Source organism: Nerophis lumbriciformis, linkage group LG20 (genome assembly GCF_033978685.3).
Source record: "Nerophis lumbriciformis linkage group LG20, RoL_Nlum_v2.1, whole genome shotgun sequence".
NCBI lineage: Eukaryota > Metazoa > Chordata > Actinopteri > Syngnathiformes > Syngnathidae > Nerophis > Nerophis lumbriciformis.
This window is the reverse complement of record NC_084567.2, coordinates 6,314,998-6,342,495: the sequence shown is the minus strand read 5'-3', so window position 1 is coordinate 6,342,495 and position 27,498 is coordinate 6,314,998. Positions and strand designations below refer to the sequence as shown.

Genomic DNA, 27,498 nt, shown 5'->3' with positions numbered 1-27,498 from the left:
TGGCAAGAATGTGTGGATATCCTGCGACACTCAAAGCAGATGCATTTCCAACGATAAAGTCAAAGAAATCTGCCGCCAGACACCCATTGAATCTGCCGGAGTGTGTGAGCAATTCAGGGACAAAGGACCTCGGTAGCACGGCAAGCAATGGCGGCAGTTTGTTCCCGCAGACGAGCGAGCTAAACCCCCTATCGACCCTAGCTTCCCTGGCCTGCTGACATCAACTCCAAAACTGGACAGATCAGCTTTCAGGAAAATTGGGCTGTCTGCACTCTCAAAGTGCATGTTGTTGCCAAATGTATTTCATATGCTGTAAACCTAGTTCATAGTTGTTAGTTCCCTTTAATGCCAAACAAACACATACCAATCGTTGGTTAGAAGGCGATCGCCGAATTCGTCCTGGCTTTCTCCCGTGTCGCTGGCTGTCGTGTCGTTTTCGTCGGTTTCGCTTGCATACGGTTCAAACCGATATGGCTCAATAGCTTCAGTTTCTTCTTCAATTTTGTTTTCGCTACCTGCCTCCACACTACAACCATCCGTTTCAATACATGCGTAATCTGTTGAATCGCTTAAGCCGCTGAAATCCGAGTCTGAATCCGAGCTAATGTCGCTATAGCTTGCTGTTCTATCCGCCATGTTTGTTTGTATTGGCATCACTATGTGACGTCACAGGAAAAGGGACGGGTGGTTAAAATCAGGCACTTTTAAGCTTTTTTTAGGGATATTGCGTGATGGGTAAAATTTTGAAAAAAACTTCGGAAAATATAATAAGCCACTGGGAACTGATTTTTAATGGTTTTAACCATTCTGAAATTGTGATAAAGAGGTTAAAGATAGCTGCTTGCTAGCGATTAGTGATGTTAAGGGCATTAGCTGCTAGTTAGTGATTAGCATAGCTATGCGAGGGCTTGCTGCTAGCTAACGATTAGAACCGCTGATTGCACAATCTTTTTTCCGGCCTTTATTTTAATTTGTAGGATGTATGCCTTTTTTTCCTGTCTTGACCAACAGCCATGGAACATGTCTGCACATGTGCTTGTGGATGGATACAAGTTTTTTTTTTTTTTTTTTTTAAAGGGGAACATTATCACAATTTCAGAATGGTTAAAACCATTAAAAATCAGTTCCCAGTGGCTTATTTTATTTTTCGAAGTTTTTAAAAAATTTTTACCCATCACGCAATATCCCTAAAAAAAAGCTTCAAAGTGCCTGATTTTAACCATCGTTATATACACCTGTCCATTTTCCTGTGACGTCACATAGTGATGCCAACACAAACAAACATGGCGGAAAGAACAGCAAGCTATAGCAACATTAGCTCGAATTCAGACTCGGATTTCAGCGGCTTAAGCGATTCAACAGATTACGCATGTATTGAAAAGGATGGTTGTAGTGTGGAGGCAGGTAGCGAAAACGAAATTGAAGAAGAAACTGAAGCTATTGAGCCATATCAGTTTGAACCGTATGCAAGCGAAACCGACGAAAACGACACGACAGCCAGCGACACGGGAGAAAGCGAGGACGAATTCGGCGATCGCCTTCTAACCAACGATTGGTATGTGTTTGTTTGGCATTAAAGGAAACTAACAACTATGAACTAGGTTTACAGCATATGAAATACATTTGGCAACAACATGCACTTTGAGAGTGCAGACAGCCCATTTCAGGCGCGCTAAGAACATATATTTGTCCACGATTTCAGCACTCAGGTTAACCATACCTAAATAGACACAAAATACTGCATTATAAGACTACTCGAATGATTGAAAAAAATAAATGTTTTTAAGCTAAATTATTGGTAAACTCAGTTTATGTATAATAATTTACGTAAAAACGCGAGTAATGAATAAAGTTTTCATCAATGAATATATTCTGTAGACATACCCTCATCCGCTCTCTTTTCCTGAAAGCTGATCCGTCCAGTTTTGGAGTTGATGTCAGCATCTGCTTTGAGTGTCGCAGGATATCCACACATTCTTGCCATCTCTGTTGTAGCATAGCTTTCGTCGGTAAAGTGTGCGGAACAAACGACTGACCATTTTGTCGGCTTTCCCCACAGCCTCGTATTTTGAACAAATTTCGTCCAATTTCTTGCCACTTTCGCATCTTTGGGCCACTGGTGCAACTTGAATCCGTCCCTGTGGCGGATTGCTTCCCGATGTGACGTCACGTTGTGACGTCATCGCTCCGAGAGCGAATAATAGAAAGGCGTTTAATTCGTCAAAATTCACCCATTTAGAGTTCTGAAATCGGTTAAAAAAATATATGGTCTTTTTTCTGCAACATCAAGGTATATATTGACGCTTACATAGGTCTGGTGATAATGTTCCCCTTTAACGTGTAGTTGTGGATTGTTTGAGGTTATCAGTACTTTTGCTCACCTTTGCCTTGATTTTGAAAAAACTGCTGTGGGAAACGGAAATGGCTGATTTCTGGCGCATGCGCAAACCCATTAAAGCGGTTGCGTGGTGGGAAAGCGAGAAGACCAAGATGGCGGACGTAGTGGTTGTGATTTTCCCAGAAGTTTCGTTATAAATATTCAAATATTAGCATTCGAATACCTCAATATGTATCTTTTCTGAAGCCCACAAAAAGAACGTTGAGTTCGGAGTGTTATGTGGAGTGAAGATTGAAGACGTGATAGAAGATGGACGACTACTGCTATGCTAAGATGGCGACGTCCGCTAAAAGAGAACATGAAAGAGAATCAACTTCCAGCAAATCACCAACGGAGATAAAGACGAAAGATGAAGGTGAGTGAGTTGAAGTTTTGTTTCTAGCCCTGAAAAAAGTGTTGATGAGAAATTAGCCGACTTTTCAGCAATGTAAACATCAATTTTTCCACCGCTTATTCACCTTGGGGTCGCGGGGGGTGCTGGAGCCCATTTCAGCTACAATCGGGCGGAAGGCGGTGTACACCCTGGACAAGTCGCCACCTCATCGCAGGGCCAACACAGATAGACCGACAACATTCACACACTAGGGACCATTTAGTGTTGCCAATCAACCTATCCCCAGGTGCATGTCTTTGGAGGTGGGAGGAGCCTATCCCCAGGTGCATGTCTTTGGATGTAAGTCTATTTTTGAAATGAGCATATCCCAACAGAACTACCGTTAATCAGTTATAGAGGTATTCAAAAAGAACATGATTTATTCATGCCTTTTGACATATCAGGGCCATTTAATGATGACTTGACATTCAAATGATTACATATGGCTCCTTTCAATCAATCAACCAATGTTTATTTATATAGCCCTAAATCACAAGTGTCTCAAAGGGCTGCACAAGCCACAACGACATCCTCGGTACAGAGCCCACATAAGGGCAAGGAAAAACTCACCCCAGTGGGACGTCGATGTGAATGACTATGAGAAACCTTGGAGAGGACCGCTAATATGGGTAAACCCCCCCCCCCCAGGGGAGAGCAAATGCAATGGATGTCGAGTGGGTCTGACATAATATTGTGAGAGTCCAGTCCATAGTGGATCCAACATAATAGTAAGAGTCCAGTCCATAGTGGGGCCAGCAGGAAACCATCCCGAGCGGAGACGGGTCAGCAGCGCAGAGATGTTCCCAGCCGATGCACAGGCGAGCGGTCCACCCCGGGTCCCGACTCTGGACAGCCAGCACTTCATCCATGGCCACCGGACCTGTGTCTCCCCCTCCACAAGGGAGAGGGGGAGCAGAGGAGAAAAGAAAAGAAACGGCAGATCAACTGGTCTAAAAAGGGGGTCTATTTAAAGGCTAGAGTATACAAATGAGTTTTAAGATGGGACTTAAATGCTTCTACTGAGGTAGCATCTCTAACTGTTACCGGGAGGGCATTCCATAGTACTGGAGCCCCAATAGAAAACGCTCTATAGCCCGCAGACTTTTTTTGGGCTCTGGGAATCACTAATAAGCCGGAGTTCTTTGAACGCAGATTTCTTGCCGGGACATATGGTACAATACAATCAGCAAGATAGGATGGAGCTAGACCGTGTAGTATTTTATAGGTAAGTAGTAAAACCTTAAAGTCGCATCTTAAGTGCACAGGAAGCCAGTGCAGGTGAGCCAGTATAGGTGTATATATATATATATATATATATATATATATATATATATATATATATATATGTATACCCTTGATGCTGAGTGCCAAGCAGGGAGGTAATGGCTCCCATTTTTATAGTCTTTGGTATGACTCGGCCGACGTTTTGACTCCGGGGCCGCATTGGAGTAAAACAATTTGGCTTGGGGCCGCGCTATATATATATATTTATATATATATATATATATATATATATATATATATATATATATATATATATATATATATATATATATGTATATGTATATGTGTATATATGTGTGTGTGTGTGTGTGTGTGTGTGTGTGTGTGTGTGTGTGTGTATATGTATATGTCTATGTATATGTATATGTCCATGTATATATATGTGTATATATGTATATATATATGTATATGTGTATATTTGTATATATATATATGTGTATATATGTATATGTGTCTATATGCGTGTGTGTGTGTGTGTGTGTGTATATATATATATATATATATAGCACTTGCTGCATGCCACGTTATCGATGGTAAAATGCATTTTTCGACAATATGATTTGCCTGAGTGGCTAGGAGACGGTAGAAAATGGACTAGTAAGGACACATTTAAAAAAAAATAATACAAAAAAAAAACAAAAACTTTTTTTTTTTTAACTTGGGACTTCCCGCAGGTCGGATTTTGGACGCTGGGGGCCGTATCCGGCCCGCGGGCCGCAGTTTGGGGACCCCTGCTCTAACCACGAAGCCACTTAGTACTGCACATAGAAACAAAAAGTGTGTAAAATCTATTTTCCTTGTTTGTGTCTTGCAGACGTCCAGCAGCTGATCGGTAATCCAGAAGAAGTTTCCCCTCAGTTAGGGGGGAGCTCCACTTTGAAGCAGGAGACTCCACAACCACCCTGCATTAAAAAGGAAGAGGAGGAACTCTGCATCACTCAGGAGGGAGAGTGTCTTCTAGGACGAGAGGAAGCTGATTACACCAAGTTTCCACTGACTATTCTCTCTGTGAAGACTGAAGATGATGAAGAGAAACCACAAGTAGACAACCTCTTAGCTCCACTCTCGGATAGTGAGGCTGAAGATGAGGTTGAAGAACCTTTGAGCAGCGATAAAGACTGTGAAGGTGATATGAGGACTCACACTGACAACAAACACTCTGAATGCTCTAACAAGAAAAGAGGTAAAAAATGTTTCAGCTGCTTAGTTTGTGCTCAAAGCTTCACTAAAAAGTGCCATTTCACTGAACACATGAGTAGACACACATTAAAGTGCTCAGTTTGTGATAAAATCTTTGTTTCCATACCAGGCTTTACTCAACACATAATGACACACACCAGACAAAAAACATTTAATTGTTCAGTTTGTGGTAGAAGCTTTGGTCGAAACAGCTATTTGACTGAACACATGAGAACACACACAGGAGAAAAACCATTCAAATGTTCAGTTTGTGGCAAAAGATTTTCAACAAATGGCAGTTTGACTCAACACATGAAAACACACACAGGAGAAAAACCTTTCAATTGTTCAGTTTGTGGCAAAAAGTTTTCTATAAATGGCAATTTGACTAAACACATGAGAACGCACACCGGAGAAAATCCATTCAGCTGTTCAGTTTGTGGCAAAGGCTTTTCCCTAAGGGGCAATTTCACTAGACACATGAGAACACACACAGTACAAAAGCCATATAGTTGCTCAGTTTGCGATAGAAGCTTTTCTTATAAATGCAGTTTAACTGAACACATGAGGAAACACACTGGAGAAAAAACATTTAGTTGTTCCGACTGCGGTAAAAGATTCCATCGTAATTCATTTGCAGTAAGCCACGCAAGAACACACAAGGGAGAATAACCGATCATCTGTTTAGTTTGTGGTATGTTGCTCATATGTGGTGACATCCACCCTACCCAGGACCTACGAGGTGTTCATACTAAGTGGAATTATCTGAAGCATAATCTTATTTCCACTGGACCTCATGTCTTCTGTGTATCTGAAACTTTCCTGACTAGTAAGATAGATGATGGTTGTAGTGTTTGGTTACTTCTTCTTCAGTTGAGACAGACCTGATGAGTCTAGCTGGGAAGGAATTGTAGTCTACTTCAGTGAGGCTTTTACCGCCTTTGAACACCAACAACATGAATCGATCTGCCTGAAACTACACCCTCCAGGTCACCTGGGGCCTCATGTATTAAAGGGGAACATTATCACCAGACCTATGTAAGCGTCAATATATACCTTGATGTTGCAGAAAAAAGACCATATATTTTTCTAACCGATTTCCGAACTCTAAATGGGTGAATTTTGGCCAATTAAACGCCTTTCTATTATTCGCTCTCGGAGCGATGACGTCACAACGTGACGTCACATTGGGAAGCAATCCGCTATTTTCTCACTTTCGTCGGTGTGTTGTCGGAGGGTGAAACAATACGAACAGGGACGGATTCAAGTTGCACCAGTGGCCCAAAGATGCGAAAGTGGCAAGAAATTGCACAAAATTTGTTCAAAATACGAGGCTGTGGGGAAAGCCGACGAATTGGTCAGTCGTTTGTTCCGCACACTTTACCGACAAACGCTATGCTACGACAGAGATGGCAAGAATGTGTGGATATCCTGCGACACTCAAAGCAGATGCTGACATCAACTCCAAAACTGGACAGATCAGCTTTCAGGAAAAGAGAGCGGATGAGGGTATGTCTACAGAATATATTAATTGATGAAAACTTTATTCATTACTTGCGGTTTTACGTAAATTATTATACATAAACTGTGTTTACCAATAATTTAGCTTAAAAACATTTATTTTTTTCAATCATTCGAGTACATTTGGGTAGTCTTGTGTAATGCAGTATTTTGTGTCTATTTAGGTATGGTTAACCTGAGTGCTGAAATCGTGGAAAAATATATGTTCTTAGCGCGCCTGAAATGGGCTGTCTGCACTCTCAAAGTGCATGTTGTTGCCAAATGTATTTCATATGCTGTAAACCTAGTTCATAGTTGTTAGTTTCCTTTAATGCCAAACAAACACATACCAATCGTTGGTTAGAAGGCGATCGCCGAATTCGTCCTCGCTTTCTCCCGTGTCGCTGGCTGTCGTGTCGTTTTCGTCGGTTTCGCTTGCATACGGTTCAAACCGATATGGCTCAATAGCTTCATTTTCTTCTTCAATTTCGTTTTCGCTACCTGCCTCCACACTACAACCATCCGTTTCAATACACGCGTAATCTGTTGAATCGCTTAAGCCGCTGAAATCCGAGTCTGAATCCGAGCTAATGTCGCTATAGCTTGCTGTTCTTTCCGCCATGTTTGTTTGTGTTGGCATCACTATGTGACGTCACAGGAAAATGGACGGGTGTATATAACGATGGTTAAAATCAGGCACTTTGAAGCTTTTTTAGGGATATTGTGTGATGGGTAAAATTTTGAAAAAAACTTCGAAAAATAAAATAAGCCACTGGGAACTGATTTTTAATGGTTTTAACCCTTCTGAAATTGTGATAATGTTCTCCTTTAAGAAGACCCGCACAGATTTCCTACTAATATACAGTGTAGTGTACCCTCAAACCCACACACAACAATAAACATGTATTTAATTGTGCGAGCGTATTAATCACATTTCTTTTATACATCCCACACATAATTGAGGGGCTCGCCACTGCATGTCCACGCCCCCATTTATGTAAATATGCAAATCAATATTTAAAATGACATATTCATCATTTGATTGTGCTTTTATAGCAATGTGTGTGCAGGCAGTAGCTCTGATTACATTAGGAAAACAGATGTTGCTTCAAATTGTGCTTTAATGTTGGCCTGTTGTATGGGAATTGAATATATCTGGCTAACATGCTGATCATTTATTGTGTTTTTTGCACCACTTTGCCGATGATTTTATATCCATTCGTGTAATTTCACTTACTGGGTGTGTTAATTGTTCATATGTCTCTGATGTGCACATCAATCAGTCTGAGGAGTAATTGTTGGACATTTCTTTATTCAAACAGTTAGCCATCATATTTACCTTTACTGTATAGTACTTGTGTTTTAATATCTTGCTTTATTGTCTGAATATTAATGACAGTCTGACAACTACTGAAAATATGTTTCTTATGACAACATTTTGAAAATGTTTATCTTTCATTTTTATGATCCCACTATTGTGTTTTTTTTTGTGTATAATGTTTTGTATTACTTTGTTTTTGAAATAAAGATGAAGAAAAAAATAAAATAAGGTCATATTTATCACTTTTTAACACCTACAGCAGGGGTGCTCATTACGTCGATCGCGAGCTACCGGTCGATCTCGGAGGGTGTGTCAGTCGATCACCAGCCAGGCATTAAAAAAATAGTCCTAAAAATGAGCGATCATAAATCTTCACTATGACGTCACTTTCGTCACTTGATTGACATTCACGGCACCCGAGGGTCTTCTGAGATGACGCTGGCTGCTGCCAGCTCATTAAAATTACCGACTGGAAGGCGAGAAACACTTTATTTCAACAGACTCTGGCGCCGTACCTGTCGTCAAAACTCCAAAGACCGACTGCACAGTTGCGCTAACAAAACAAGAGTCTCAGAAAGCTGGCGTGCACAAGCTAGCAAGCTACGGAGTTTGCCGACAATGTATTTCTTGTAAAGTGTATACAAAGGAGTACGGAAGCTGGACAAATAAGATGCCAAAAACCAACCACATTCATGTGGTATTGGACAGAAAGGAAGACTTTTTTTTCTCCTCCATTCGAAAATGCGGACGTTTTTAGCACCACTGTCTGATTCCAATCAATGCAAGTCATCAGAATCAGGTAATACACCAACTTATATTCTTGTCTTCATGAAAGAAAGGAATCTATATGTGTTAAACATGCCTGTATTATCTTTAAACACCTTAACTTGTTAACAATATTAACTATATGTGTTAAACATGCTTGTATTATCTTTAAACACCTTTAACTTATTAATAATATTAACTATATGTGTTAAACATGCTTGTATTATCTTTAAACACCTTTAACTTATTAATAATATTAACTATATGTATTAAACATGCTTGTATTATCATTAAACACCTTCAACTTGTTAACAATATTAACTATATGTATTAAACATGCTTGCATTATCTTTAAACACCTTTAATGTTACGATCCGCTGCACGGATCATAGTTTGTTTATGTTTCTCGTCACATATGTTTTCAGCACATTTGATTTTGTTTGTGTTCAGTTGCCATGTCAGCTGATTACTTTCACCTGCCTCTGGTTAGTGTTCGGGACGCGCACCTGTTGCCCGGGCACTAATCAGAGGGCTATTTAGTCTTTGCTCTGGCCTCACTCTGTCTGGCTTCGTAGTTTGTTCCCATACAACTGTTAACGACTACTTTGATTCTGCTAGCTTTTCACGCTATGCTATTTTTTCCTGCTAGCTCCCACGCTAGTCCTTTTGTTTTGCCTTTTGTGCTACATGCATGTTTTTGTTTATCCATCATATGATTTATATTTAAAATAAATCATTTTTCTTACCTGCAAGCTGTGTCCGAAGCCGTCTGCATCCTTGGGAGAACCACACCCGCATCACTATGCGACCAAGTCGTTACATTTAATTTGTTAACAATATTAACTATATGTATTAAACATGCTTGCATTATCTTTAAACACCTTTAACTTGTTAACAATATTAACTATATGTATTAAACATACTTGTATTATCATTAAACACCTTTAATTTATTAACAATATTAACTATATGTATTAAACATTCTTGTATTATCATTAAACACCTTTAATTTATTAACAATATTAACTATGTGTTAAACATGATTGTATTATCATTAAACACCTTTAATTTATTAACAATATTAACTATATGTGTTAAACATGCTTGCATTATCATTAAACACCTTTAACTTATTAACAAAAACATATATTTCATAAATAAGTAAATATAAATTATATATATGAATGAGGTAGATCCCCACGACTTGATCAATTGAAAAGTAGCTCGCCTGCAGAAAAAGTGTGAGCACCCCTGACCTACAGCCTGTAAGTTCAATGTGCACAATTGAATCTTGGTTGTTCAGACAGTAATGTGTTTATACAAGTTTTTTTTTATTAGTTTTTTGTCCTGTCCAGCTACTCAGGCAAATCATTTTGTTGATTTAGATGCCCATATCGGCTGTACAAATTTATAGTAGTTGTGTTTTAATATATTGCTAAATATAACAATCACAACAACAACAACAACAGAACAGAATCAGCAAATACGACATGTACAAATATGATAGTAAAAATGATAGCAAAGGAGCAGTTAGTGAAATAAATAATAATACAGAAATGACAATCAACATTATTACACTACAAATGGAGTAATAAAAATACCAATAAAATGGCACTATTGATAATGAACAATACCAATAATTTACCTCTATTATCAACAATACAATTGTTCCAAATGCAACAATACATATATGTAATGATAACTAGAGATACAAAAGAGCAGATAAATGGAGGGGAAGAAACAGAAGTGAACTGTATTAACCTTGTAGATTGTTATAGTAACAATAGGTTAAGCTTCGTCAGTGTGCCATGTGTTACCCAGTTTACCCTCGGGAAACAACGTTAATTTATGTTTGATGAAACGTGATTATGTGCATGAGTGTATGTATGCATGTGTACTTGTATATGTACAGTATGTGTACATCAAGGCCATGGTGGGGCCCAACCATGCCGAGCCCCCCAAACCTTAAGTGTCCAATATGCAGCTAAAATTGAGGGATGGATGAGCAGGGGACAAGACAGGAGGACTGGAGCCCCATAGAGCAGTGGTCCCCAACCACTGGGCTGCGGCCCGGTACCAGTCCGTGGATCGTTTGGTACAGGGCCGCACAAGAAATAAAAAAATTAATTATTTTTTTATTTTGAATTTTTTTATTAAATCAACATAAAAAACTTACAATTAGTGCACCAACCTAAAAAACCTCCCTCCCCCATTTACACTCATTCACACTCATTCGCACAAAAGGGTTGTTTCTTTCTGTTATTAATATTTCTGGTTCCCACATTATATATCAATAAATATCAATACAGTCTGCAGGGATACAGTCCGTAAGCACACATGATTGTTTTTTTTGTTTTTTTTTTCAAATCTCTTTATGTATATATATATATATATATATATATATATATATATATATATATATATATATATATATATATATATATATATATATACATATACAAGCCCCGTTTCCATATGAGTTGGGAAATTGTGTTAGATGTAAATATAAACTGAATACAATGATTTGCAAATCATTTTCAACCCATATTCAATTGAATGCACTACAAAGACAAGACATTTGATGTTCAAACTTATAAACTTTATTTTTTTTTGTAAATAATAATTAACTTAGAACTTCATGGCTGCAACACGTGCCAAAGTAGTTGGGAAAGGGCATGTTCACCACTGTGTTACACTACCTTTTCTTTTAACAACACTCAGTAAACGTTTGGGAACCGAGGAAACTAATTGTTTAAGCTTTGAAAGTGGAATTCTTTCCCATTCTTGTTTTATGTAGAGCTTCAGTCGTTCAACAGTCGTATTTTACGCTTCATAATGCGCCACACATTTTCGATGGGAGACAGGTCTGGACTGCAGACGGACCAGGAAAGTACCCGCACTCTTTTTTTACGAAGCCACGCTGTTGTAACACGTGCTGAATGTGGCTTGGCATTGTCTTGCTGAAATAAGCAGGGGCGTCCATGAAAAAGACGGCGCTTAGATGGCAGAATATGTTGTTCCAAAACCTGTATGTACCTTTCAGCATTAATGGCGCCTTCACAGATGTGTAAGTTACCCATGCCTTGGGCACTAACACACCCCCATACCATCACAGATGCTGGCTTTTCAACTTTGCGCTTCTTTTCCTCTTTGGTCCGGATGACACGATGTCGAATATTTCCAAAAACAATTTGAAATGTGGACTCGTCAGACCACAGACCACTTTTCCACTTTGCATCAGTCCATCTTAGATGATCTCGGGCCCAGAGAAGCCGGCGGCGTTTCTGGATGTTGTTGATAAATGGCTTTCGCTTTGCATAGTAGAGCTTTAACTTGCACTTACAGATGTAGCGACCAACTGTATTTAGTGACAGTGGTTTTCTGAAGTGTTCCTGAGCCCATGTGGTGATATCCTTTAGAGATTGATGTCGGTTTTTGATACAGTGCCGTCTGAGGGATCGAAGGTCACGGTCATTCAATGTTGGTTTCCGGCCATGCTGCTTACTTGGAGTGATTTCTCCAGATTCTCTGAACCTTTTGATGATATTATGGACCGTAGATGTTGAAATCCCTAAATTTCTTGCAATTGCACTTTGAGAAACGTTGTTCTTAAACTGTTTAACTATTTGCTCACGCAGTTGTGGACAAAGGGGTGTACCTCGCCCCATCCTTTCTTGTGAAAGACTGAGCATTTTTTGGGAAGCTGTTTTTATACCCAATCATGGCACCCACCTGTTCCCAATTAGCCCGCACACCTGTGGGATGTTCCAAATAAGTGTTTGATGAGCATTCCTCAACTTTATCAGTATTTATTGCCACCTTTCCCAACTTCTTTGTCACGTGTTGCTGGCATCAAATTCTAAAGTTAATGATTATTTGCAACAAAAATTTTTTTTTTATCAGTTTGAACATCAAATATCTTGTCTTTGTAGTGCATTCAATTAAATATGGGTTGAAAATGATTTGCAAATCATTGTATTCTGTTTATATTTACATCTAACACAATTTCCCAACTCATGGAAACGGGGTTTATCCATCCATCCATTTTCTACCGCTTATTCCCTTCGGGGTCGTGGGGGGCGCTGGAGCCTATCTCAGCTACAATCGGGCGGAAGGCGGGGTACACCCTGGACAAGTTGCCACCTCATCGCAGGGCCAACACAGATAGACAGACAACATTCACACACGAGGGCCAATTTAGTGTTTATATATATATATATATACAGGTAAAAGCCAGTAAATTAGAATATTTTGAAAAACTTGATTTATTTCAGTAATTGCATTCAAAAGGTGTAACTTGTACATTATATTTATTCATTGCACACAGACTGATGCATTCAAATGTTTATTTCATTTAATTTTGATGATTTGAAGTGGCAACAAATGAAAATCCAAAATTCCGTGTGTCACAAAATTAGAATATTACTTAAGGCTAATACAAAAAAGGGATTTTTAGAAATGTTGGCCAACTGAAAAGTATGCAAATGAAAAATATGAGCATGTACAATACTCAATACTTGGTTGGAGCTCCTTTTGCCTCAATTACTGCGTTAATGCTGCGTGGCATGGAGTCGATGAGTTTCTGGCACTTCTCAGGTGTTATGAGAGCCCAGGTTGCTCTGATAGTGGCCTTCAACTCTTCTGCGTTTTTGGGTCTGGCATTCTGCTCCTTCCTTTTCACAATACCCCACAGATTTTCTATGGGGCTAAGGTCAGGGGAGTTGGCGGGCCAATTTAGAACAGAAATACCATGGTCCGTAAACCAGGCACGGGTAGATTTTGCGCTGTGTGCAGGCGCCAAGTCCTGTTGGAACTTGAAATCTCCATCTCCATAGAGCAGGTCAGCAGCAGGAAGCATGAAGTGCTCTAAAACTTGCTGGTAGACGGCTGCGTTGACCCTGGATCTCAGGAAACAGAGTGGACCGACACCAGCAGATGACATGGCACCCCAAACCATCATTGATGGTGGAAACTTTACACTAGACTTCAGGCAACGTGGATCCTGTGCCTCTCCTGTCTTCCTCCAGACTCTGGGACCTCGATTTCCAAAGGAAATGCAAAATTTGCATGGTTGGGTGATGGTTTGGGGTGCCATGTCATCTGCTGGTGTCGGTCCACTCTGTTTCCTGAGATCCAGGGTCAACGCAGCCGTCTACCAGCAAGTTTTAGAGCACTTCATGCTTCCTGCTGCTGACCTGCTCTATGGAGATGGAGATTTCAAGTTCCAACAGGACTTGGCGCCTGCACACAGCGCAAAATCTACCCGTGCCTGGTTTACAGACCATGGTATTTCTGTTCTAAATTGGCCCGCCAACTCCCCTGACCTTAGCCCCATAGAAAATCTGTGGGGTATTGTGAAAAGGAAGATGCAGAATGCCAGACCCAAAAACGCAGAAGAGTTGAAGGCCACTATCAGAGCAACCTGGGCTCTCATAACACCTGAGCAGTGCCAGAAACTCATCGACTCCATGCCACGCCGCATTAACGCAGTAATTGAGGCAAAAGGAGCTCCAACCAAGTATTGAGTATTGTACATGCTCATATTTTTCATTTTCATACTTTTCAGTTGGCCAACATTTCTAAAAATCCCTTTTTTGTATTAGCCTTAAGTAATATTCTAATTTTGTGACACACGGAATTTTGGATTTTCATTTGTTGCCACTTCAAATCATCAAAATTAAATGAAATAAACATTTGAATGCATCAGTCTGTGTGCAATGAATAAATATAATGTACAAGTTACACCTTTTGAATGCAATTACTGAAATAAATCAAGTTTTTCAAAATATTCTAATTTACTGGCTTTTACCTGTATATATATATGTGTGTGTGTGTGTGTGTGTGTGTGTGTGTGTGTGTCTCTCTCTCTCTGTGTGTGTGTGTGTGTGTGTGTGTGTGTGTGTGTGTGTGTGTGTGTGTGTGTGTGTGTGTGTGTGTGTGTGCTGTAAGTAGGAGGAGCAGAGGGCCCGGACATTATACAAGTTGAGGTTGGATATTGATGTTTGTAATGGGGAAAGACGTTAATGTGTCTTGTTTTCATGTTTGTATTTAAGATAGCTAGTGGTTAGCGCGATTGACAGAAACATCCTTGCCCAGGCCCACCCTCCTGGTGTTGGAGTATAAATATTTGGGCCGCCACCCTCTCCTCTCCCAGGCCCTCATGTAACAACTTGCATACGCACAAAAGTCTGCCGTACGCCGTCTTTCACGGCAAAGTCGCGATGTATGAAAAGTGACGTTGATGTGGGAATGTATCAACTATGCACATTTCTACATGCTGCGGATACTTTAGGGACACACAGAGAATAAAAAAGTGACAACTTGTGTTCCTCAGACTGATGAATGTGCCTATCGTAGACATAGGAACAAAGATGGAGGCAAGGACACAAGATTACAATTGTGGGGATGACATTTTCAACGGAGACGTAGAGGATGAATAAAGAATCTGTCTATTACCTGACATGTTAACTATCTCTCTTTGTTTATAATGTCTATTTTCTGCTAGATTTACTCTCTTTTTTATGCTGCAGCTGTTACATATACTGTAATATTGTACATGCTCATTGTCATATATTGTATATAAGATGTAAACATATAGTTTCAAGTTTCAAGTTTATTCACAATACCATATAACAATTACAATATAGTGAAATATCATCATTTAAAGATGTTGGTACGTGAAAGGGTCCCCCAAATAAGCTAGAAGAAGCTTTTGACAGGGGGTCCAGAGGACAGTATATACATGGAATGATGAAATCATGGTAGCAAGCACAACAACAAAAAACAAAAAACAACAAAAAAACAACGCTATATGATTAACACAAGATAATAGTACTAAAGCAAGCATACACATACATACATTCATTCATTCGACCATGCAAAACCCAACAGTAGTCTACCCCACATGAGGCATTAAATATAGGTGGTTAATAGGTAAGTTTTCAGTTTCTTTTTGAAGTTGGAGAATGGATACAGCATCTTGAGGCTCTCATTAAGCCGGTTCCAAATCTTTGGTCCCCTGCATACAACACTTCGAGCGGTACAATCCAGTAAACGATGTTTCCCTGATATCAGATCTAAGTTACGAGTGTTGTGGGCATGCTGGGGATGGTAGATAGGAACCAAGCTACAGAGCCTAAGATTCAGCCTGTAAATGACTTGATAGGTTAAACAAGCATTTTGATAAATATTGAACTCTGTCAGTCTTAAGAGATGATAATTATGGAATAGATGTGGAGAGGGGGCATTAAACTTGGACCATGACAGGGCCCGTATGATTTTCTTTTGCATGGATTCTAATTTGTGAAGGTAGGTAGGGAAGATGACATTACAGTAGTTTAGATGTGGTTCAAAGAGAGTTTTATATAGTGTGAGTAGAGCATAAAGAGGAAGATAATGACGAAGGTGAAAGAACAGGCCAACATATTTGGATAATTTGTTTAACAGATGGCTAATGTGACATTTGAAATTGAGGTATTCGTCAATGATGACCCCCAGGAATTTTGTGGAGTACACTCTCTGTATTTCCTGCCCATTGATATTTATATGGCAGTGCTCAGTATTTGTCCGCTTTTTATTAGAACGAAATAGAATAATATTTGTTTTATTTACATTAAGTGAGAGCTTTTTGCATTTGAACCAGGAATCCACTTTCACAAGCTCTGAATTGACAGTTACTTGTAGATCGTGTAGGCTCCTGTGTGAGGTAAACAAATTTGTATCGTCAGCAAAAATTATTGTATGAAAAGTTTCGGAGGAGTTTACAAAATCATTTATGTATAGGATAAAAAGGAGAGGCCCCAAGATGGATCCCTGGGGAACCCCATAATTTATGGTCATACAGGGTGAATTGTGATCATTGACGCATACACATTGCTGCCTTCCGTATAGGTAAGAGCGAAACCAATCGAGAGGTACCCCTCTGACACCATAGTGATATAGCTTATACAATAAGATCTCAAAGTCTATTGTGTCAAAGGCCTTGGATATATCAGTATATATCATATACTGTACATATATTATGTCAATATTACATATATGTTATATTTTATATTGCTACTACGGTACATTTTTAGTGTATTTTATACCTGCATTGTCCTTTCCATCCTTACACTTTCCATCCTTTGTAACTGAGCTACTGTGTGGAACAATTTCCCTTGTGGATCATTAAAGTTTGTCTAAGTCTAGTCTAAATAACATACTTGCCAACCCTCCCGGATTTTCTGGGAGACTCCCGAAATTCAGCGCCTCTCCCGAAAAACTCCCGAAAAACTCCCGGGACAAATTTTCTCCCGAAAATCTCCCGAAATTCAGGCGGAGCTGGAAGCCGCGCCCCCTCCAGCTCCATGCGGACCTGAGTGACGTCAGGTGCGCAACACCACGTAAATCGTTGGCCAACCAAAAAGTAACCCCAGTACGCTATAGCCAACATTCACCAGGAGATGGCAACAGACAAACATAGATCACTCTATTACATTCCTCCCCTTTTAGAATTGTAGAAGTTACTCAAAATAAATAAACAACCCAACCAAAAAATGCAGCAGCTCAATTAAAAAACTGTACTTAAGCCACATTCTTTTCTTTTTTTTTTTTAGTACTGAACTCTTAACACTCATTTGTAAACAATAACACACTTATTATACAAACAGTATTTGTACACCTTTAACACAGATTTCTATACTGTCTTCAGAGATTCAGTTTTTTTGGTGGTACTCGAAACCTTTCTGGGTACCTGCGAAAGGGTGTTCAGCATGGTTGGAAAAATAGTGACAGAGAATAGAACAAGGATGGACAATTCAATCCTTAACTCAACAATGAGTAGATGAGTGTTATGTGTGTGTATATGTGTAAATAAATGAACACTGAAATTCAAGTATTTCTTTTATATATATATATATATATATATATATATATATATATATATATATATATATATATATATATATATATATATATATATATATATATATACACATATATATATATATATATATATATATATATATATATATATATAGGGGGCAGCACGGTGGAAGAGGGGTTAGTACGTCTGCCTCACAATACGAAGTTGCTGAGTAGTCTGGGGTTCAATCTCCGTGCTTTCTGTGTGGAGTTTGCATGTTCTCCCCGTGACTGCGTGGGTTCCCTCCGGATACTCCGGCTTCCTCCCACCTCCAAAGACATGCACCTGGGGATAGGTTGATTGGCAACACTAAATTGGCCCTAGTGTGTGAATGTGAGTGTGAATGTTGTCTGTCTATCAGTGTAGGCCCTGCGATGAGGTGGCGACTTGTCCAGGGTGTACCCCGCCTTCCGCCCGATTGTAGCTGAGATAGGCTCCAGCGCCCCCCGCGACCCCAAAAGGGAATAAGCGGTAGAAATTGATAGATGGATATATATATATATATATATATATATATATATATATATATATATATATATAGCTAGAATTCACTGAAAGTCAAGTATTTCTTATATTTATATATATATATATATATATATATATATATATATATATATATATATATATATATATATATATATATATGAAATACTTGACCTGGTGAATTCTAGCCGCCCCACCCCGACCACGCCCCCCACCCCCACCTCCCGAAATCGGAGGTCTCAAGGTTGGCAAGTATGCTAAATAAAGATACTCGTTCATTTTCACGTTGTTGTTCTCTCTTTTTTAAATTATGTATCATTTTATTTTTATCAAGAAAATAAACAAAACGTTTTAAATATCACAACACCAGACCTTGAAAAAACTGTGAGAAAAGTAAGGTGCAGAGGGAGTGACGTCATCTTCACACATGCGCAGAACCAAACGTACTTCTGGTAGTGAAAGATGGCAAGATGGCGGACTGAGTGGCTGTTAGCGTACCCGTTTATAAATGACGACATTACCACAAACTGCAATGGATTAACCTAAATTATTATTTCTTTATTAAGCCCACTACGGAAGTTGAGTTTGAAGCGATGGAGTGTTACCTGAAGTGAAGATTGAAGACGTGATAGAAGATGGACGACTACTGCTATGCTAAGATGGCGACGTCCGCTAAAAGAGAACATGAAAGAGAATCAACTTCCAGCAAATCACCAACGGAGATAAAGACGAAAGATGAAGGTGAGTGAGTTGAAGTTTTGTCATTTGAAATATATTTCAAGCCCTTAAAGTGTAAGTGAGCCGACCTTGTTGAAGAATGTAAAGAAAGAGCCGCCATGATTGTTAGCTTGAAGAAGGCAGTGGAGTTCACATCAGAGGAGATGAAAGAATGCAAAAGTCAAATGAAGAAAGTGGAAGAGCAAAACAAGCGCTTGTGTAAAGAAAAGAATGATGTGAAAGAAGAGATGTTGGGGAAGAGTAAGAGATGTGAAGAGAACTCTGGACCACATGTCTATTGATTGATTGATTGATTGAAACTTTTATTAGTAGGTTGCACAGTGAAGTACATATTCCGTACAATTGACCACTAAATGGTAACACCTCAATAAGTTTTTCAACTTGTTTAAGTCGGGGTCCACTTAAATTGATTCATGATACAGATATATACTATCATCATAATACAGTCATCACACAAGATAATCATCACAGTATATAAATTGAATTATTTACATTATTTACAATCCGGGGTGTGGGATATAACACTTCAGTCATCAACAATTGCATCATCAGAGAAATGGACATTGAAACAGTGTAGGACTGACTTGGTAGGATATGTACAGCAAGTAGTGGACATAGAGAGAAAGATCAGAAAGAATAAGTATTTACATTTGATGATATAAATCCGGGGAGGTGGAATGTGGTGGGGGAAGGGTGTTAGTTTAGGGTTGTAGTTGCCTGGAGGTGTTCTTTTAGTGTGGTTTTGAAGGAGGATAGAGATGCACTTTCTTTTACACCTGTTGTGTCAAGACTAGGACTATGGCGTGGTTTGTTCTCCCGAGGTGCAAAGGATTTGGACCATATGTGGCGTGAAGGGGAATACATGATTTATTTAAACACTATAACTACAAAAAAAAGTACAAACGAAAAGCGCGCACAGTGGCGGAGAAACGACTTGGCTGTGAAAACAAATACTTGCACAAAGGCAGAAACTATGAACAACAAAAAACACTAACTGTGGCTTAATAAACAAAAACTTACTTGGCATGGAACCGGCATGAAAAAAGAGCAGCAAGGATCATAAGGGTGTGGAGTGTGTGCAGAAGCATAAATGCGGGGATGTCACCAGGACGAACAACAGAAAATGAAAAGCTTGAATAACACAGACATGATTAACAACAGGTGCGTGACTCAAAACAGGTGTGTGACATGACAGGTGAAAACTAATGGGTAACCATGGAAACAAGACAAGGGAGTGAAAAGCCAGAAACTAAAGAGTCAATAACTAAACAAAACATGACTACACAGACATGACATGTTGGGAGTGCATTCCACATTGATGTGGCATAGAAGGAGAATGTGTTAAGACCTTTGTTAGATCGGAATCTGGGTTTAACGTGGTTAGTGGAGCTCCCCCTGGTGTTGTGGTTATGGCGGTCATTTACGTTAGTAGTTTGACATGTACTTCGGTATCAGGGAGGTGTAGCGGATTTTATAGACTAGGCTCAGTGCAAGTTGTTTTACTCTGTCCTCCACCCAGAGTCAGCCCACTTTGGAGAAGTGGGTAGGAGTGAGGTGTGATCTGGGGTGGAGGTCTAGAAATAATCTGACTAGCTTGTTCTGGGATGTTTGGAGTCTAGATGTGAGGGTTTTGGAGGTGCTAGGGTACCAGGAGGTGCATGCGTAATCGAAAAAGGGTTGAACGAGAGTTCCCGCTAGAATCCTCATGGTGCTTTTGTTGACCAGAGAGGAGATTCTGTAGAGAAATCTCGTTCGTTGGTTGACCTTTTTGATTACTTTGGTTGCCATTTTATCACAGAAAAGATTAGCCTCTAGAATGGAACCTAGGTAGGTGACCTCATCTTTCCTGGTGATAACAATGTCACCCACTTTTATAGTGAAGTCACTGACTTTCTTAAGGTTGATGTGGGACCCAAATAGGATGGATTCAGTTTTACCCAAGTGTATGGATAGCTTGTTGTCAGCGAGCCAGGTTCAAATTCTACAGAGTTCAGCACTGAGGATTTTCTCCACCTGTGACTTGTCCTTGACTGATACCAGCAGGGCCGAGTCATCCGCAAACAAGAACAATTCACAGTCGCATGCTGATGACATGTTGTTTATGTATATTAGGAACAGTAAAGGCCCTAATATACTGCCTTGGGGGACTCCACAGCTTACCGAGTGTAAGCTGTTCAACTCAACCACCTGTTTCCTCCCCTCCAAGTAAGATTGCATCCAGTTCGATGAGGTTTTATTATTGTTGTTTATTGTTGATTGAATGGATTAGCTGACGCCAAGGCGACTGCTACCGTATTTTCCGCACCATAAGGCGCCCTGGGTTATAAGCCGCGCCTTCAATGAACGGCATATTTCAAAACTTTGTCCACCTATAAGCCGCCCCGTGTTATAAGCCGCATCTAACTGCGCTAAAGGAATGTCAAAAAAACAGTCAGATAGGTCAGTCAAACTTTAATAATATATTAAAAACCAGCGTGATGTGGGCGCGCACGGAGTCGTATATCAACATGGACGGAGCTGCGTGAAAAAAGCCACCCGGCCTCTTCGCGTAAACTTACCTTAACCACTCGCTCATCTTTTCTTCATCCATCCCTTCGAGTTAGCTTTTATGATGACGCCGGCTGGAAAGGTCTCTTTTGGCAAGGTCTTCATTTTGAATATCACCATGGGTGGAAGTTTCTGGCCATTAGCATGGCAAGCTAGAACCACAGTGAAGGATGACTTCTCATTCCCTGTGGTGCGAATATTCACCGTACGTGCTCCCGTTGTATCCACAGTGCGGTTCACAGGAATATCAAAAGTCAGTGGAACCTCGTCCATGTTGATAATGTTCTCTGGCCGGATCTTTTTTTCAGCTATCTTGTTTTTACAATATGCACGGAAAGTAGCCAGCTTTTCTTGAAAGTCTTTAGGCAGTTGCTGTGAAATAGTAGTCCGTGTGCAGATGGAGAGATTGCGTCTTTTCATGAACCGGAAACCTGTCGCTTAGTAGGAGCCATTTTGTGGTCTTTACAGATGTAAACACACAAAGGAAATGAAACGTACGGTAATATCCGCGCGCTTTTTCTTCTTCTACGCGGGCGGGTGGTTGCTTACAGTAGAAGAAGAAGCGCTTCCTGTTCTATGGGGGCGGGTGCTTACCTTGGCGGTTGCTTGCGTAGAAGAAGAAGCGCTTCCTGTTCTACCGGGAAAAAAGATGGCGGCTGTTTACCGTAGTTGCGAGATCGAAACTTTATGAAAATGAATCGTAATATTAATCCATATATAAAGCGCACCGGGTTATAAGGCGCACTGTCAGCTTTTGAGAAAATTTGTGGTTTTTAGGTGCGCCTTATAGTGCGGAAAATACGGTATGTAAATATATATATATATATATATATATATATATATGTATATATATATATATAAATGAAAAAAACAGAAATGACACAATATTCCTTTCGTCTGTAGCCAAAGGAGGAGCCTTCTAGACATATTATTAGTCATAAATAAATGATAAATACTAATAATGATTAAATATAATACATGTGGAATATATAACAATATTTATATGAACTATACACAATATAAATAAATAATGATAAATGGGTTATACTTGTATAGCGCTTTTCTATCTTCAAGGTACTCAAAGCGCTTTGACAGTATTTCACACACTGATGACGGCGTGGCGAAGTTGGTAGAGTGGCCGTGCCAGCAATCGGAAGGTTGCTGGTTACTAGGGTTCAATCCCCACCTTCTACCATTCTAGTCACGTCCGTTGTGTCCTTGGGCAAGACACTTCACCCCTTGCTCCTGATGGCTGCTGGTAATTAAAGATGTATATATAATCGATGTACAACACAATCGTAGCCCTTGAATAGAAATCGAATTGTGAGGTGTCCAAAGATCCCCACCTCTAATCCTGACTGCCTGCTTAACAAGAAACCATTGAACTGTTCAACATGGGATGATCAACAAGTTCAATGCCTTTCAGATATCATCAAAATAAATCCTTTCATCTCGTTTAAAGAAATAATTGTGTACACTGCTCAGGTTACAGTAGACTACGGTGGCCTGGGAGACACTTTTACATTTCATGAAAGAAATTACAATTCTGGAACGCAAATTAACAAGAGACAACATCATTTACAATTTAACAAACTAAAGTAACAATACAGATAATCAAACTGAATTGAATCAAATCTTTGAAAAAGTATAGGAAAAAGACTAAAACAAGCAGGGGGATTCTCAGCAGGCATACATGAGGGGCTCCAGCACTTTTTTTCTGTGCTAATACAGAAGTAACATTGCCTTCTTAATGGACTTTGGTTGTTAGCTACAGTTAGAGCCTAATTTACTAAGATTTTTGGTATTTACCTAGCAACCATTTGTAGGTTTAGATCAGAGGATGTCGAGAGTTTGTAAAGACTTTTGCGACACTTGTGATTAAGAGCTAAATGAATGCATTTGGATTGATTAAATTATCGATTTTATACCATTTTATTCATGGCACAAAAAGCACATACGGAAAATACGGTACTTCTTAACTGTCGACTTCTTAAAACATAATTCCATATTGATTTTTTCCCCACTGCTAGTTTGTAGTATTCTAATGTCCATTGTAACAGATGTTTTTTTTAATTTTCGGGTCTAATCCGAGTCACGTATCCATCATTGTGGCAAGGCACTAAATGAATGGCCATGAAACACTACACAAACATACATTACATTGAAGAAAGTGTGTAAAGTGTGTTTGTGTTGTTTGTGTTCTGCAGATGTCCAGCAGCTGATTGGTCTTTCAGAAGATCTTCCCCCGCAGTCAGTAGGGGGGAGCTCCACTTTGAAGCAGGAGACTCCACAACCACCCTGCATTAAAAAGGAAGAGGAGGAACTCTTCATCACTCAGGAGGGAGAGTGTCTTCTAGGACGAGAGGAAGCTGATCACACCAAGTTTCCACTGAGTATTCTCTCTGTGAAGACTGAAGATGATGAAGAGAAACCACAAGTAGACAACCTCTTAGCTCCACTATCAGATAGTGAGGCTGAAGATGAGGTTGAAGTAACTTTGAGCAGCGATAAAGACTGTGAAGGTGATATGAGGACTCACACTGACAACAAACAATCTGACTCCTCAAAAAAGAAAACAGGTAAAAAACATTTCAGCTGCTCAGTTTGTGCTAAAAGTTTTACTAAAAGAAGAAATTGTGTAGACAAACCAAAGAGAAACCGCTCATGGATCATGTCTGAGCTAAAGTGTTTGTTTTGTTTGTCTCCTGCAGACGTCCAGCAGCTGATTGATCATCCAGAAGAAGTTTCCCCTCAGTCAGGGGAGAGCTCCACTTTGAAGCAGGAGACTCCACAACCACCCTGCATTAAAAAGGAAGAGGAGGAACTCTGCATCACTCAGGAGGGAGAGTGTCTTCTAGGATGTGAGGAAGCTGATTACACCAAGTTTCCACTGAGTATTCTCTCTGTGAAGACTGAAGATGATGAAGAGAAACCACAAGTAGACAACCTCTTAGCTCCACTATCAGATAGTGAGGCTGAAGATGAGGTTGAAGTAACTTTGAGCAGCGATAAAGACTGTGAAGGTGATATGAGGACTCACACTGACAACAAACAATCTGACTCCTCAAAAAAGAAAACAGGTAAAAAACATTTCAGCTGCTCAGTTTGTGCTAAAAGTTTTACTAAAAGAAGAAATTGTGTAGACAAACCAAAGAGAAACCGCTCATGGATCATGTCTGAGCTAAAGTGTTTGTTTTGTTTGTCTCCTGCAGACGTCCAGCAGCTGATTGATCATCCAGAAGAAGTTTCCCCTCAGTCAGGGGAGAGCTCCACTTTGAAGCAGGAGACTCCACAACCACCCTGCATTAAAAAGGAAGAGGAGGAACTCTGCATCACTCAGGAGGGAGAGTGTCTTCTAGGACGAGAGGATGCTGATCTCAGCAAGTTGCCACTGAGTATTCTCTCTGTGAAGACGGAAGATGATGAAGAGAAACCACATGTAGACAACCTCTTAGCTCCACTATCAGATAGTGAGGCTGAAGACGAGGTTGAAAAACCTTTAAGCAGTGATAAAGACTGTGAAGGTGATATGAGGACTTACATTCACATCAAACACTCTGATTGCTCTAAAAAGGAGACAGGTAAAAAACATTTCAGCTGCTTAGTTTGTTCTAAAAGCTTTACTAGAAAGGACAATTTGACTCGACACATGAGAACACACACAGGAGAAAAACCATTTAATTGCTCAGTTTGTGGTAAAAGTTTCTTTCAAAAGAGCAGTTTGACTCCACACATGAGAACACATGCAGGAGAGAAACCATTTAATTGCTCAGTTTGCGGTAAAAGCTTTTTTCAAAAGAGCAGTTTGACCCCACACATGAGAACACATGCAGGAGAGAAACCATATAGATGCTTGGTTTGTGGTAAAGGCTTTTCTCAAAAGAGCAGTTTGACTCAACATATGTCAATACACACAGGAGGGAAACCACTCAACTGCTTAGTTTGTGGTAAAAGCTTTTCACGAAAAAACAATTTGTCTCGACACATGAGAACACACACAGGGGAGAAATCATTCAACTGCTCAGTTTGTGGTAAAAGTTTTTGTCAAAAAATAGATTTGACCCGACATATGAGAAGACACACAGGAGAGAAATCATTTATTTGCTCATTTTGTGGTAAAGGTTTTGCTCTCAGCAACAATTTGACTCAACATATGAGAAGACACACAGGAGAAAAAGCATTTAGTTGTTCAGTTTGTGGTAAAAGATTCCGTCGTAATGCAGCCGCAGTAAAACACTTAAGAAAACACACGGGAGAATAACCAACATGCTGTTTTTTGTCTGATTGTGCAAACATTCCTTATTCTTTCCTTTATGCCTTTTTTTTTTGCAGTCTTTTAGCGCCCCCAGTTTTCATCCCATCTGAACTGTTAAGGTATCAAAATGTACAACCAGGAATTGTTAGCTATCAAATATTCATCTTCCCAGAACACAAAGATTACCCAGATTTCCAGGTTTTCCAGGACATTTTCCCATTGAAAACAGATGGGCCAATTTTCCACATTGTTCCACCATCCACAGACTCCACTCACCCTGGACATTCAAGCCAAGTTTCAAAATGTCCCTTTTTTCTCAGAATTTCCAGGACCATTTCCCCATTGAAAATGAACTGAAGGCTTACAAACCTCTTCATATCCCACATCTCTTATCCGATTCTAACCTTTCCAGCATCCACACATTCCACTCACCCTGGACTTTTAGACAAAAAAATTTCCATCTTCAACAATTTTCCTGATTACCAGGAAGTCCGGTTATAATCACCGTTGTTTTAGCCCTTTTTCTTTTGACTTTTTCTGCCCCATTTGTATTTGATCAGAACCATTCAAGCATCTAAACCTTTGACTCTGCCTGGAATCGATAGGGAAACATATTTGTTTTCTTCCAAAATTTCCCTATTTACCAAGAAATCCTGGTCCTCGAGGACATTATTTTACTCCATTTATTACCTGATTTGAACTGTCGCACCATAATAGATTTTATTTGTAAAAAGCACTTTACATTGAGTAAACAACCTCAAAGTGTATTAAAAAAAAAAAAAAAGATAATAAAAATTAAAGCTGCAAGCAGCGATGGACGGGACCGACTTTGATGGCACATAAAATCCAAACCGAAACAGTAATTAAAACTCTTTGGTCAACTTTTAATCAGAAGGGTTCAATCTCTCTCCTGTGCTAGTTTGAAGCCGACACGACAAACGCGCTCAGAGGAGATCATGTTTGAAAAAAGGTGACCGGTTTTTACAAAACTTTTGTTTTGAAGGGGGAATTGCAAACTTCCTGTTGATTTTTGCTGGGGGTTGTCAGTATATGAAATGTAGGTCTAAGTGAAACCTACATGGAGTGTTTCATGTCTCTAAGACGTTCCTAATGGAAGTTACAGGCAGTTTTGTCTGAGTTTTCCTCCTATGAGCAGTTGTGTCTGTGGTTTCTTCCTAGGGGGCGCGAGAGCGCAATTTTTAGTTTTGGGGTTTGGGTTTTTTATTAGATCGCAATTTTTGCCAGTCTTGATGTGTGTGTCCAGTTTGGTGAGTTTTGAAGCATGTTAAAGGGGTCAAATTACAGCTCAAAGAGGCAAAAGTGACTGTTTTTACTAAAATTTTATATTGAAGGGGGAATTGCCAACTTCCTGTTGATTTTTGCTGGGGGTTGTCAGTATATGAAATGTAGGTCTAAGTGAAACCTACATAGAGTGTTTCATGTCTCTAAGACGTTCCTACTGGAAGTTACAGGCAGTTTTGTCTGAGTTTTCCTCCTATGAGCAGTTGTGTCTGTGGTTTCTTCCTAGGGGGCGCGAGAGCGCAATTTTGAGTTTTGGGGTTTGGGTTTTTTATTAGATCGCAATTTTTGCCAGTCCTGATGTGTGTGTCCAGTTTGGTGAGTTTTGAAGCATGTTAAGGGGGTCAAATTACAGCTCAAAGAGGCAAAAGTGACTGTTTTTACTAAAATTTTATTTTGAAGGGGGAAATGCCAACTTCCTGTTGATTTTTGCTGAAGGATGTTAATGTATGAA

At 39.6% G+C, this 27,498-nt stretch overlaps 2 protein-coding genes across 3 annotated transcripts; both read left to right on the top strand.

Moving 5' to 3' along the window:
* Positions 1 to 2,474: 2,474 nt before the first annotated feature.
* Positions 2,475 to 6,751, top strand: LOC133619270 (uncharacterized). Its single transcript, XM_072915442.1, has 2 exons — positions 2,475 to 2,753; positions 4,870 to 6,751. The coding sequence occupies exons 1-2, from the start codon at positions 2,648 to 2,650 to the stop codon at positions 5,904 to 5,906; spliced, it is 1,143 nt and encodes a 380-aa protein (XP_072771543.1). The 5' UTR covers positions 2,475 to 2,647; the 3' UTR covers positions 5,907 to 6,751.
* An 11,898-nt stretch (positions 6,752 to 18,649) lies between these two features.
* LOC133619273 (uncharacterized) lies at positions 18,650 to 26,895 on the top strand. Of its 2 annotated transcripts, XM_061980223.2 has the most exons (5): positions 18,650 to 18,946; positions 23,698 to 24,069; positions 24,202 to 24,570; positions 24,703 to 25,071; positions 25,823 to 26,895. In XM_061980223.2, the coding sequence occupies exons 1-5, from the start codon at positions 18,841 to 18,843 to the stop codon at positions 25,828 to 25,830; spliced, it is 1,224 nt and encodes a 407-aa protein (XP_061836207.1). In that variant the 5' UTR covers positions 18,650 to 18,840; the 3' UTR covers positions 25,831 to 26,895. The 2 variants fall into 2 exon arrangements, with proteins under 2 accessions (XP_061836207.1, XP_061836206.1); XM_061980222.2 differs by having other exon boundaries at positions 24,703 to 26,883.
* Positions 26,896 to 27,498: the final 603 nt, after the last annotated feature.